Below are 13,767 nucleotides of genomic sequence, written 5' to 3'. Positions count from 1 at the left end.
GAAGTCCATGAAATTCTGAGCATTCCGTGTGCTCGAAGATCAGTCTGCAAGTGAGAGATTATTTGCATGAATAGATGCAAGAATGACCCATCTTTGTGTGTAGTCCACCCATGCTGGCTCTACACTTGGCCACGTAACTGACTTTGGCCAGTGGAATAGCAAGTTAACAGGATACAAACAGAGATTTGGAAAATGCTCACGTATTGGGGCTTTCCCTCCCCTGATGCACTTGAAACCCTAAGATCACCATGTAAATGAGCCCAAGTTAACCTGCTAGAGAATGAGAGGCCATGTGGAAGAGAACCAAGGTTGTCTAGCCAATAATTCTTCACCCTGATTGCCAACCTGCCAGATGTAGGAGTGGGCTGTTTGATTTTCCAGCAAACAGCTGACCCACCAACTGACCAAAAATGCATGAAAGAACCAGCCAAGACCAGCCAGGTAGACTAGACCAGAAGAAATCACTTGCCAACCCACAAAATCATGTACAGAATAATACAGTTGTTATTTTAAGCAAATGAAATTTGGGGACTGTTTGCTGCACAGCCAAGTCTAACTGATACACTTCACAAAGTGGACTGGAAGGAGTTCTTTCCACACATGTTGCCAGGCATCATACCATGTGACTCCACCTCCCATCCTTTAGGATTGGACCATGGTTTGGTCTGTGGGTGTCAATAACCTATGATGTATCCCAAGCAGAGAAGTCTATCTTAGAGCAGTTCTCTCTATTGGATGTTGATTGATCAATCTATCCAAGTTGTGTCTCTCTTGGAGAGTTTGAATCCAAAGCCCGCTAGAGAGGGATCCAGGCAGACAATGCAGTGTCCCATAAATCAAGGAACAAATTGAAAAAGAACAAAAGCAGAGATCATCAGACAGGAGAATCTGCTGATGACCTCATCCCTCCTTGGTCAAGCAGTAGCCTGTCACACATCACAGGATTCCAGTTCTTTCCTTCGCCAACCAAGGGAGCAAATGTTCCATCTAGGGAACAGTTCAGTAGGGTATGGCCAACCTCTCAAGCTTTAATAAACACGAGACTGTTCAGTTTGAATGATTGTGGAAGAATCTGCTCTCCATCCTACCATCCTTTTAGATGCTGCTCTGTGTACTTGGAGTTGTCCTGTATGGATCATATAATCAGGCTCTTCTTGTGCTCTCTCTTCCAGTTGGGTTTGGAAGAGAAAGAAACAGACAAATGTCAGTGGAAACCACTTGAAAAACTCCAACAAAGGGTCATATAGTCAAAGCTATGGTTTTTCCAGTAGTCATGTACAGATATGAGAGTTGGACCCTAAAGAAGGCTAGGTACCAAAGAATTGATGCTTTCTAATTGCAGTGCTGGAAAAGACTCTTGAAGTCCCTGGGACAGCAAGATCAAACTAGTCAATCCTAAAGGAAATCAACTCTGAATATTCATTGGAAGGACTGATGCTGAAGCTGAAGCTCCAATCCTTTGGCCACCTGATGTGAAGAGTCAACTCATTGGAAAAGACCCTGATGTTGGGAAAGATTGAAGGCAGGAGGAGGAGGGGGTGACAGAGGATGAGATGGTTAGATGGCATCACTGACTCGATGGACATGAGTTTGAGCAAACTCCATGAGATAGTGAAGGATAGGGAAGCTTGGTGTGCTACAGTCCATGGGGTCGCAAAGAGTCAGACACGACTGAGCGACTGAACAACAACAAAGCCACCTGAAGGAGGGAAGAAGGATTTAAAAAAGAGAGTTGAGGATATTTATTTTCCCAACTCCTTCTTCCTGGCAGGGACTGCACATCTGGACAGTGGTTGGATTCTTCTGTCACAGGCTAAAACCCTTTCCAGTTTGCTATACTTGCTCCATCCAGATGCTCCCTTAAGCCAAGAAGTTATAAGAACCCCACCTCCCTCACTGCTATTATACTTCCAGGGTGCCCCACTCTCCTTTGTTTCTTTTAAACCTGTTGTGGTATTGTGGGCTTTTAAAAATCATTTAATTCTTTTCTCTTTTTGGCTGCACTTGATCCTTGTTGCTATGCACAAGCTTTCTCTAGTTGCAGTGTGCAGGCTTCTCATTGACGTGGCTTCTCTTATTGCAGAGCACAGGCTCTAGAGCACAGGCTCAGTAGTTGTGGTACACGGGGTTAATTGCCCCATGGCATGTGAAATCTTCCCGGACCAGGGATAAAACTCGTGTCCCCTGCATTGGCAGGAGGATTCTTAACCACTGGATCACCAGGGAAGTCTGATATTGTGTTTTAAAATAAGAAATATGTATTTGGTCTTCATCCTATTTCTGGCATAGAGATTCTAAAAACCTTGGAACTTCCTGAGTGATGAGAGCAATGGGAACATCTTTTATTACAATATCTTGTCTTTGATTCCTGAAACCACTTTACAGCCATAGAGGTGAATATATTGTTGTTGTTCAGTCACTCAGTCGTGTCTGACTCTTTGTGACCCCATGGACTGTAGCACACCAAGCTTCCCTATCCTTCACTATCTCCTGGAGTTTACTCAAACTCATGTCCATCGAGTCAGTGATGCCATACAACCATCTCATCCTCTGTCACCCCCTCCTCCTCCTGCCTTCAATCTTTCCCAGCATCAGGGTCTTTTCCAATGAGTTGACTCTTCACATCAGGTGGCCAAAGGATTGGAGCTTCAGCTTGAGCATCAGTCTTTCCAATGATTATTCAGGGTTGGTTTACTTTAGGATTGACTGCTTTGATCTCCTTGCTGTTCAAGGGGCTCTCAAGAGTCTTCTTCTACACCACAGGTCAAATGCATCAATTCTTCAGGGCTCAGCTTTCTTTATGGTCCAACTCTCACAACCATACATGACTGCTGGAAAAACCATAGCTTTGACTAGATGGACTTTGTTGGCAAAGTAATGTCTCTGCTTTTTAATATGCTGTCTAGAGGTGAATATGAATTATTCATAACAAGCCCCTTTCTACCACAACTGTGTTTATGTTAATGAGGTGACTTTGGGAAAGTACCTAATGGTTGGGGCTGGTTGCCAGTGGAACCAACCACATAATGAAAGGTAGGAACTTTCAGTCCCATCCTCCTGATTTCCAGGGAGGGGAAAGGGGCTCGAGGTCAAATCAGTCACCAATGGCAATAATCTAATCAGTCATTCCTACGTAATGCCCTATGCTCATGCTCAGTAGCAATAATCTAATCAGTCATTCCTACGTAATGCCCTATGCTCATGCTCAGTCGTGTCTGACTCTTTGCCACTCCATTGGGCTGTGGTTCAACAGGCTCCTCTGTCCTTGGAATTTCCCAGGCAACAATACTGGAGTGGGTTGCCATTTCCTCCTCCAGGAGATCTTCATGACCCAGGGATTGAACCCACGTCTCCTGTGTCTCCTGCATTGCAGGCAGGTTCTTTACCTGCTGAGCCATCAGGGAATCCTGTGTAATGAGCTCTATAAAAACTCAAAAGCTTGGGATTCAGAGAGCTTCTGGGTTAGAGAACACACAGAGATTTGGGAAGAGGGAACAGAAATAATGTGTGCTTTCCTAGTACCTTGTCCTATACATCTCTTCCATTTGACAAATCTTGAGTTATACCTTTGATAATAAACCAGTAATCTAGTAAGTAAAATGTTTTCTGAATTTTGTGAGCCATTCTAGCAAACTCATGGAACTCATGGAGGGGGTCATGGGAATCTCTGATCTATAATCTGTTGGACAGAAGCACAGGTGACAACCTGGACTTGTGTTGGCATCTGAAATTGGGAGTTGCAGGGAGGGGGTGCAGTCTTGTGGAACCAAGTCCTGAACTTATAATGCTACCTCTGGCTAGAGAGTATCACTGTTGAGTTGAATTGTTGGACTTTCAGCTGGTGTCAGAGAATGGTTTTGTGAAAACCACACACATCGGTACTAGGTTCAGAACTGCTTTTATCTGCCCACACTATTAAGTCTCTTCATTAAGTCTCTGTTTAATTCACTTGATTGGTCCAGCTGCTTCTCACCAAGTCACTAACTAATACACACCCTGGCACTCTAGCATATCTACCATTCTACCAAGAAGCTAAACTTCTCTCTCTTTTTTTTTTTTCAAGATAGTCTTTTAAAAATCTTATGTATTTATTTTGGGCTGTGCTGGGTCTGTGCTGCTGACTTTCTCTAGTTGTAGAGAAAGTAGGGGCTATTCTCCAGTTGCAGTACCTAGGCTTCTCATCGTGGGGGCTTCTTTTGTTGTGGAGTATGGGCTCTGGAACCTGGGCTCAGTAGTTGTGGCACATGGGCTTAGTTGTCCCATGCCATGTGGGATCTTAGTTCCTGGACCAGGGATCCAACCTGAGTCCCCCTGCATGGGCAGGCAGATTCTTAGCCACTGGACTACCAGGGAAGTCCTGAAGCTAAACCTTTCTTAGCCACTGTCATGGAAGAGGAAGATATATTCCAAGAAAAGAAGGAAACATTCTCCTTTGACCAACACATGAACTTAAAGCACAAAACATAAATGCTACTTCCTCTATTGCCCATCATCTACAAACAAGTGTTTCTCACCGAACAACACACACTTTGAAATGGTGGGTTTTGGTGTGGGAATTGGTTGAAAATATGATGAAGGTGTCTCATCCTGCAAGACACAAGAATAAAGTAAAGCCCAGTGTCTCTGCCCTATTAGAATGGCAGCTTAGATTTGATGCCAAATGGTCCTGGTTAGTGACTTATACACATATTTTTTTTTTGCCTGGCTCACTGGGCATGAACTGAACCTTGATTGTAGAGTATACCATCACTTCTGTTTCAAACAAACTCTTTGTACCAAGTGGGCTTGGAACCTCTTAGTTCTTCAGTCACAAAATCATGTCTGACTCTTTGCGACCCCATGGACTGCATCACACCAGGCTCCACTGTCTTCCACTGTCTCCCAGAGTTTGCACAAGTTCATGTTGGCTATCCAACCATCGCATCCTCCATCACCCTCTTCTCCTCCCGCCTTCAATCTTTCCCAGCATCAGGGTCTTTTCCAATGAGTTGGCTCTTCCCATCAGGTGGCCAAAGTATTAGAGCTTCAGCTTCAGCATCAGCCCTTCCAATGAATAGTCAGGGTTGATCCCTTTAGGATTGACTGGTTTGTTTTCCTTGCTGTCCAAGGGACTGTCAAAAGTCTTCTCCAACCCCACAGTTCAAAAGCACAAATTCTTCAGTGCTTAGCCTTCTTGATGGTCCAACTCTCACATCTATGCATGACTACTGGAAAAACCATAGCTGTGACTATATGGTCCTTTGTCGGCAAAGTGATGTCTTTGCTTTTTAATATGCTTTCTAAGTTTGTCATTGCTTTCCTTTCAAGGAACCAGCACCTTTTAATTTTAAGCTTGGAACAGAAGATGGTTAAAATCATGGCACCATGTGGTTGCACACTTTGACTCTTTGATGAGACACTGAATTATATACACTATAAAATGGGTTAAATGGTAAATTTTACATTATGTGACTTTGATCTCTTAAAAAATTAAGACTAAATTAATTTCTGGCCCCACACAGATTTAAACAGGGAATCTGGTTGACCTGTTTGGATTTTGGCAAAATTATATCCTTTATCCATGAATTTTGATGGGTGTTATTTTTCATAAATTCTGAAAACATTGGCTTTTGTTTTCTGTGGTATTTGTGTAGTTATTTGGGATTCCCTTGTAGCTCAGCTGGTAAAGAATTCGCCTGCAATGCAGGGGACCCAAGTTTGATTCCTGGGTCATGAAGATCCACTGAAGAAGGAATAGGCAACCCACTCCAGTATTCTTGGGCTTCCCAGGTGTCTCAGCTGGTAAAGAATCCACCTGCAATACGGAGACCTGGGTTTGATCCCTGGGTTGGGAAGATCCCCTGGAGAAGGGAAAGGCTACCCACTCCGGTATTCTGCCCTGGAGAATTCCATGGACTGTATAGTCCATGTGGTTGCAAAGAGTCGGACATGACTGAGCAACTTTCACTTTCTTTGTGTAGTTATTACAACATGCAAAATGCTGGTGGGGAGAACAAATTATTGTAGTTTGTGCCCTTAAAAATGTGAATATTAATTCCAAAAATTGCATAACTGAAGCCTTCTACATCTTTTTGACTGCACCTCATGGCTTGCGGGATCTTAATTCCCGCTCCATGGATTAAACCCAGGCCCACAGCAGTGGAAGTGCTGAGTCCTAACTTCTGCACCACCAGGCAATTCCTTTCTACATTTTCTTTTTAAAGACATTTAGAAATTGCATGTCAAGCTACTGAGAAAATATCAGAACAGACAAGGAGTAAGAAATTGTAATTGAAAAGACTCGGTATACCAGATCATGGAGCTCTGATGTCCATTCAAGGGACAGAAACCCTTGCACGGTGATCTGTAGGGAAGGAGCTAAGAAAACAAATACCCTGACCTCACTCTCCTCCATTTTTATGATATTCTGTTGGTGTTTCCCATTGGCCAAAACCAACTGAAAACCAGAGGCCAAGAAAGTCCACAGTTATACTCCAGATGTGTTGTCATTCCAGGCAGAGCACTCAATGGTTTTGGAGGGTCAACAGACAACATCCAGCCCACTTAGATATTCATTCACATATTTATTGGGTCTCCTTCGCCATTAGAAAGTATGTTCTATGGAAAAAAAGGCAATGTACTTCTTGCTCATTATCATATCTAGAGAATAGATACTTAGTAAATATTTACAAAATGAATAAATGACACTGCAAATTTCTAAAATCTTAATTTTTTTTTGGCCACACTGCACTGCATGGGTGAGATCTTAGTTCCCCTACCAGGGATCCAACCTCATTCCCTGCAATGGAAGCTTGGAGTCATAATCACTAGAACACCAGGGAAGTTTCCTATTTGTTTTTTTAAAACTTAACTATATATGTCCATTGACCTAGAAGAGTGGATAAAGAAGTTGTGGTACATATATACAACGGAATGTCACTCAACCATAAAAAAGGAATGCATTTCAGTCCGTTTTAATGAGGTGGATGAACCTAAAGACTATTATACAGAGTGAAGTAGATCAGGAAATGAAAAACAAATAGCATATATTAATGTATATATATGGAATCTGGAAGAAAGTACTGATGAACCCATTTACAAAGAAGTGGAAATGCAGACATAGAGGACGGACTTATGGACACAGCAGAGGAATGAGATGTCAGGAGAAACTGAGAAAGTAGCATTGACATATATACACTCTCACGTGTAACATAGATCACTAGTGGGAAGCTGCTGTGTAACACAGGGAGCCCAGCCTTGCACTCTGTGATGACCTAGAGGGGCGGAAATGCGGGTGGGGCGCTCAAGAGGGAGGGAATATATATATATAAAATTATGACTGATTTTCATTGATGTAAGGCAGAGACCACACAACACTGTTAAACAATTATCCTCCAACTAAAACAATAAAATATAGTTGATTTACAGTGTTTGCTTAGTTTCAGAGGGCTTGCCTGGTGGCTGAGATGGTTAAGAATCTGCCTGCAATGCAGGAGACCCAGATTTGATCCCTGGATGGGAAGATCCCCTGGAGGAGGGCATGCCAGCCCACTCCAGTATTCTTGCCTGGAGAATCCCCATGGACAGAGGAGCCTGGTGGGCTACAATCCGTAGGGTTGCAAAGAGTCAGACACAGCTGAAGTGACTTAGCACACATGCACATTAGTTTCAGATACACAGCAAAGTATGAAATTTTTAAACATCTCCAAGCCTCCTGTGTTTTCCCAGATACCTAAAAGATTTTCTTGCCTTTTTTCCCGTCATATGGACTGAACCAGAAATGGAATTTCCATACTCCTGTATAATGATTAAGATACACCCTTCTAAAGCTTCCAGAACACCTACCCGAGTGAGCTGATAGATATGGAGGTTTGGAGAAGCTGCCACTGAAAGGACAAGAGAGAAGTCAGAAGGGTGGAGAGTATCAGTGTGCCTAAAAGGCCTCGGACACAACTGAACGGAACTGAAAAGACCTATGTGGTTACGTGGAGGCCCCTTAAGTTAAGGATAGGCTGGGAGATGGTGCTGCGGTGTTCATGAGTGTAGTAACTCTGTGCCTAAGTGCAGCAGCTCTGGAGCCCAGGAGACAATGGCAGCCCCCACAATGGGTACAGAACTGCTTCTTACAGCCCAGGTCAAGCTGCATCTCAGCGTTCTGTAGACTTGACCAGGCCTTGGGTTGAGATTGCTGTGCTGAGCAGGGAAAGATACCCTGGAGAGGCGTATGAAGGACTTTCAATATCAAAGCAGAGAAAAGAGTGAGAGAAACACGGCCTGCTCCTGCTGCTAAGTTGAGTCAGTCATGTCCGTCTCTGTGCGACCCCATAGACAGCAGCCCACCATGCTCCTCTGCCCCTGGGATTCTCCAGGCAAGAATACTGGAGTGGGTTGCCATTGCCTTCTCTGGAAACATGCCCTGAGCAGATATCAAATAATACTTCAGCAACACCCACAAACTCCTGAGGAGGATTTTTTTTCTGAGAACTAAGAAAGAGGAAGGAAGACAATCTGAGATCCTGTGGTTCAAACCTAGATATGGAAACTGAGCCAACCCATATTTGTAAGTAAGGCAGGTGAAGCTCGAGAGTTTCAAATTACATGAAAACTGGGTTATTTTTTTATCATGTTGGGCATGATTCGTGAAGTAAGGTTTCAGAAGATGGAATATTGATTATAAAGAAATGAGATGCATGTGTGCTAAGTCACTTCAGTCGTGTGCAACTCTTTGTGACCTTGTGGACTGTAGCTCGCCAGGCTCTTCTGTCCATGGGATTCTCCAGGCAAGAATACGGGAGTGGGTTTCCGTTCCCTCCTCCAGGAGATCTTCCCGACCCAGGGATGGAACTCACGTCTCTTATGTCTCCTGCATTGGCAGGTAGTTTCTTTACCACTAGCGCCACCTGGGGGTAAAAATTACAAATAGCAGTGGATGCCGTACCTTACAGAACTGCAAAAGAGAAGACGTGCTCCCTCCCAAGAAAAGCATTAGAAATGTCTCCTTCTGCTGCTTTTCCTATTTTTTTAAAAAGATGAAAACACTTTATCAAAAATGTATTTGGAAGTATAACAGCCCTGCAGTCTAAACACATATTTAATATCTTGTAGCAACCTTTAAGGGAGAAGGCAATGGCACCCCACTCCTGTACTCTTGCCTGGAAAATCCCATGGATGGAGGAGCCTGGTAGGCTGCAGTCCATGGGATCGCTAAGAGTCGGACACGACTGAGCGACTGAGCGACTTCACTTTCACTTTTCACTTTCATGCATTGGAGAAGGAAATGGCAACCCACTCCAGTGTTCTTGCCTGGAGAATCCCAGGGACGGGGAGGGCTGCCATCTATGGGGTCGCACAGAGTCGGACACGACTGAAGCGACTTAGCAGCAGCAGCAGTAGCAGCAGCAGCAACCTTTAAAGTGGTAGTTGCTCAGTCGTATCTGAATCTGCGTGTCCAACTCTTTGAGTCCCTGTGGACTATAGCCCGCCAGGCTCCTCTGTCCATGGAATTCTCCAGGCAAGAATACTGGAGTGGGTATCCATTCCCTTCTCCAGGGGATCTTCCCAACCCAGGAATCAAACCTAGGTCTCCTGCATTGGCAGGTGGATTCTTTACTGTCTGAGTCAAGTATAATCAAAGCTATGGTTTTTCCAGTAGTCATGGATGGATGTGGCTCAGACTGTAAAGCGTCTATTTGCAATGCAGGAGACCCGGGTTTGATCCCTGGGTTGGAAAGATCCCCTGGAGAAGGAAATGGCAGCCCACTCCAGTATTCTTGCCTGAAAAATCCCATGGACAGCGGAGCCTGGTAGGTTACCGTCCATGGGGTCTCAAAGAGTTGGACACGACTGAGCGACTTCACTTTCACTTTCACTATGGATGGATGTGAGAGTTGGACCATAAAGAAGGTTGAGCGCCAAAGAATTGATGCTTTTGAACTATGGCTCTGGAAAAGACTCTTGAGAGCCCCTTGTACACAAGGAAATCAATCCAGTCAATCCTAAGGGAAATCAACATTGAATATTCATTGGAAGGACTGGTGCTGAAGCTACAGCTCCAAGACTTTGGCCAGCCATCTCATTGGGAAGGACCCTGACGCTGGGGAAAATAGAGGGTAGGAGGAGAAGGAGGCGATGGAGGATGAGATGGCCAGACAGCATCATCGACTCAATGAACGAGAGTTTGAGCAAACTCTGGGAAACGGTGGAGGACAGGGAAGCCTAGAGTGCTGCAGTCCACGGGGTCACAGAGGCAGACATGACTGAGTGACTGAACAACAGCAAAATAACCTACAATGGAAGATAATCTGAAAAAGAATATATATACATATGAATTAATTTGATGTATACCTGAAATTAACACATTTTAAAAACTTTTAATTTTGTATTGGGATATAGCCAGTTAACAACGTTCTGATAGTTTTAGGTGAATAGTGAAGGGACTCAGCCATACATATACAAGCATACATTCTCCCCCAAATTGTCCTCCCACCTAGGTGGCCACATAACATTGGGCAGAGTTTCATGTAACACATTTTAAATGAACTATACTTCAATTAAAAAAAAAAGTTGCATTCTAGTCTCAATAAAGCCAAATGGAAAATGATACTGATGAACCTGTTTGCAGGGCAGAAATGAAGACGCCCTCGTAGAGAACAGGCTTGCGGGCACAGGGCGGGAAGGAGAGGGTGAGATGAATTGAGAGAGGAGCACTGACATATATACACTGCCATGTGTAAAATAGATAGCTAGGAAGAAGCTACTGTAGCACAGGGAGCTCAGCTCAGAGCTCTGTGATGATCTAGAAGGGTGGGATGGGGGGAGGTGGGAGGGTGGCTCAAGAGGGAGGCGATATACATTGAGCTGATTCACAATGTTGTACAGCAGAAATCAACACAACATTGTAAAGAAGTTATACTCCAATTAAAAATAAATGTACAAGATCATTTAAAAAAGTCAAATGGTATGGTAAACAATCTCTAAGATCTTTTAGAAAGGGAAAGGTTTTATCAGAATGTCTGAGAAGTTTGGAACATCATTTGAAATAAACATCTTTTTAGTGCCATTCAGAATCTCATTAGAATGAGCTCTAAACACATATCTAAATGCTCATACAAGTTCTTCTGTTTACTGGTCATGAGGATGAGCAGAATCATTATTATTGTTGGTGTGTCTCCCTGACCCCCTTTTTGGGTCAGTTGTCTGCCCCCTTCTGAAAATGGTCAGTCGTGTCCGACTCTTTGAGATCCCATGGACAGTAGCCTGCCAGGCTCCTCTGTCCGTGGATTCTCCAGGCAAGGATACTGGAGTGGGTTGCCAGTCCCTTCTCTAGGGGATTTCCCAACCAGGGATCAAACCCGTGTCTTCAGCATTGCAGGCATTCCCGTTCTAGCTATAGGATTCGTTACCGTCTGAGCCACCAGCCCTGCAATGCTCTGTTGGAAACTGGTCTCCATGAAGCAGGAGCTGCTAAACATCTTCCCATCACAATAGGGGCAGCACACAGCCAGTAATTGACTGACAGAGATTTTTTTTTTTTAATGGCTGGTTGCCTTGTGTCAAAATGGGATGAGGCTGAGATATAATTCATGGATCAGGCTAAAAGTAAGTTCCAGTCGAGACTGTAAACGTGCCTGGCTCCTTCTATTCCTCATCCTGTTTCCTTCACTTTTTCTCTCTTTTCAGAGCATTCTGTCGATAAATCATGAGCACCAAAATCACCCCTCCCACGTTCTGCTTTTAGGGAACCTGACTTAAGTCACCTGTTGTTATTTTAGAAATAGTAGTGTTCAGTGGAAAACAGTGTGGAGCTTCCTTAAAAAAAAAAAAAAAAAAAGCTAGAAACAGAGTGATTGTATGATCCAGCAATCCTACTCCCAGACATATATCTGGGAAAGATGAAAAGTCTAATTTGAAAATGTACATGTACCCTAATGTTCATAGCAGCGCTATTTACAAAATAGCCAAGACATGGAAACAATCTAAATGTCCATGGACAGAGAAATGGATAAAGAAGATGTGGTAAGTATACACAATGCATTAAAATGAATGAAATAATGCCATTTGCAGCAACACAGATGGACCTAGAAATTGCAATACTAAATGAAGTAAGTCAGACAGAGAAGGAGAAATATCATATGACATCCCTTATATATGGAATCTAAAAAGAAATGATACAAATGAACTTACGTTCCAAACAGAAAGGGACTCACAGACCTAGAGAATGAACTTATGGTTACCAGGGGGAAGTATGTGATGGACATGTACACACTGCTATATTTAAAATGGATAACCAACAGGGACCTACTGTATAGCACAGAGGACTCTGCTCAGTGTTATGTGGCAGCCTGGACGGGAGGGGAGTTTGGGGGAGAATGGATACATGTATGTGTGTGGCTGAGTCCCTTTGCTGTCCACCTGAAACTATCACAGCATTGTTTGTTAACCGGCTATACCAGAGTACCAGGGGAAAAAGAGTTTAAAAAAGAGCTGGAGGGTTCTTGGTTGAAAAGCAAGCCAGCCAGTCAGAAAACAAATCATTTATTGAGGGCTACTCTGTGTGTGAAGCATGTGATAGAAGCTGGAGAGGCACGCTTAAAGCCACACATCAAAGGACTTAGGACAAATCAAAGTGGTAGCCAGAAGTTCTTGGTCCTGCCATCGCACTGCGATCTGTTATCTCCACAAAACTCTGAAAAGTCAGAGTTGCAGAACACGGAAGATATAAAACGGTAAGCTGGAACAGAAGCTCTTCTTTTCTCACCAGGACAGGAAGCCATGGGAAGACCACCACACCCAATCATCCATAATCCAAATTGCCCAGAGAGTTCTAGGGCTGGCGAGATAGTGCATTTCCACATTAAGCTGAGAAGAGATTTCAGAGAAGGCTTCTGCAGGCACCTGCTTTCCTGAGATGTTGTTCCATTGTGTATTTGAGAAGGGACTTCAACCCTGTGAGAGAAATCAGGATCAGAATCAATGGCAGGATTAGTACAATTTGAACTCAGGGATCATATGTATGTGGGCACAGGTCTTACAAATACAGGCAGAGATAAATATGGCAACAAAAACTAGAAGGATAAACATTAAAATGTTAGCAATGATTACCTCCAGGCACTGTTGACAAACTCAAAAGCTATTCTCAGAGCCTCTTGACTATTGATATTCCTATTCTAGAAGCTAGAAAGCAGAATACTTGTTTTGTCAAATTCCTCTGTAACTCTGAGTGTTCATGTGATACAGTTCTGACCAATTAGGTGAAAGGGAAATTCACTAAGGGGCTTCTGGAAAAGCTTTTGTTTCTTGTTAAAGAGAGAGGGTTGAAAGGTGAGTTTGCCACTCTGTCCCATCATTCTTCTTCCTGCCTTGAACATGGTCATGATGACTGGAGCTATGGCAGCCACCTTGCAACCATGAAAATAATTGATGAAAAGTCAGCATGTTATTGGTGGGATGGAAAACTAGGAAGAGCTTAGATCCTTAGCAACCTTACTAAGCAACAGAACCAATACCAGCAACGCCTAACTCTGAGCTTCTATTCTTGCAATAAAAAGAATTTCCTATTTATTTAAGCCACTGGATCTTAGTTACTTGTTCCTGGACTACATCAGAGGGGGAAAATTAATAAGACATTCTGGTAGAAGATGGAAGACCACAAAAGATAAATGCAATAAATAAGGAAATTTTAGAAAGTAGATTGTTAGAAAGTAGAAAGTCCTGAAAAGAAAATCAAGATAAGGGGGTGGGAGAAGCATGAACACCTGGATGGGTGAATAGGAAGCTGCACAAAATAGA

At 43.4% G+C, this 13,767-nt stretch overlaps 1 protein-coding gene across 5 annotated transcripts in view; it reads right to left on the bottom strand.

The window, feature by feature from the left end:
• Window positions 1-12,497: 12,497 nt before the first annotated feature.
• ADGRE1 (adhesion G protein-coupled receptor E1) overlaps window positions 12,498-13,767 on the bottom strand; it is a 66,344-nt gene continuing 65,074 nt past the window's right edge. For all 5 annotated transcript variants that reach the window (XM_027547479.1, XM_027547480.1, XM_027547482.1 and 2 more), the window contains one exon: window positions 12,498-12,924. In XM_027547479.1, the coding sequence (XP_027403280.1) occupies window positions 12,919-12,924 (6 nt within the window). In that variant the 3' untranslated portion in view covers window positions 12,498-12,918. The remainder of the gene's footprint in view (window positions 12,925-13,767) is intronic.

This window comes from Bos indicus x Bos taurus, chromosome 7, assembly GCF_003369695.1.
Source record: "Bos indicus x Bos taurus breed Angus x Brahman F1 hybrid chromosome 7, Bos_hybrid_MaternalHap_v2.0, whole genome shotgun sequence".
Lineage (NCBI taxonomy): Eukaryota > Metazoa > Chordata > Mammalia > Artiodactyla > Bovidae > Bos > Bos indicus x Bos taurus.
This window is presented reverse-complemented; position numbering and strand designations above follow the sequence as displayed.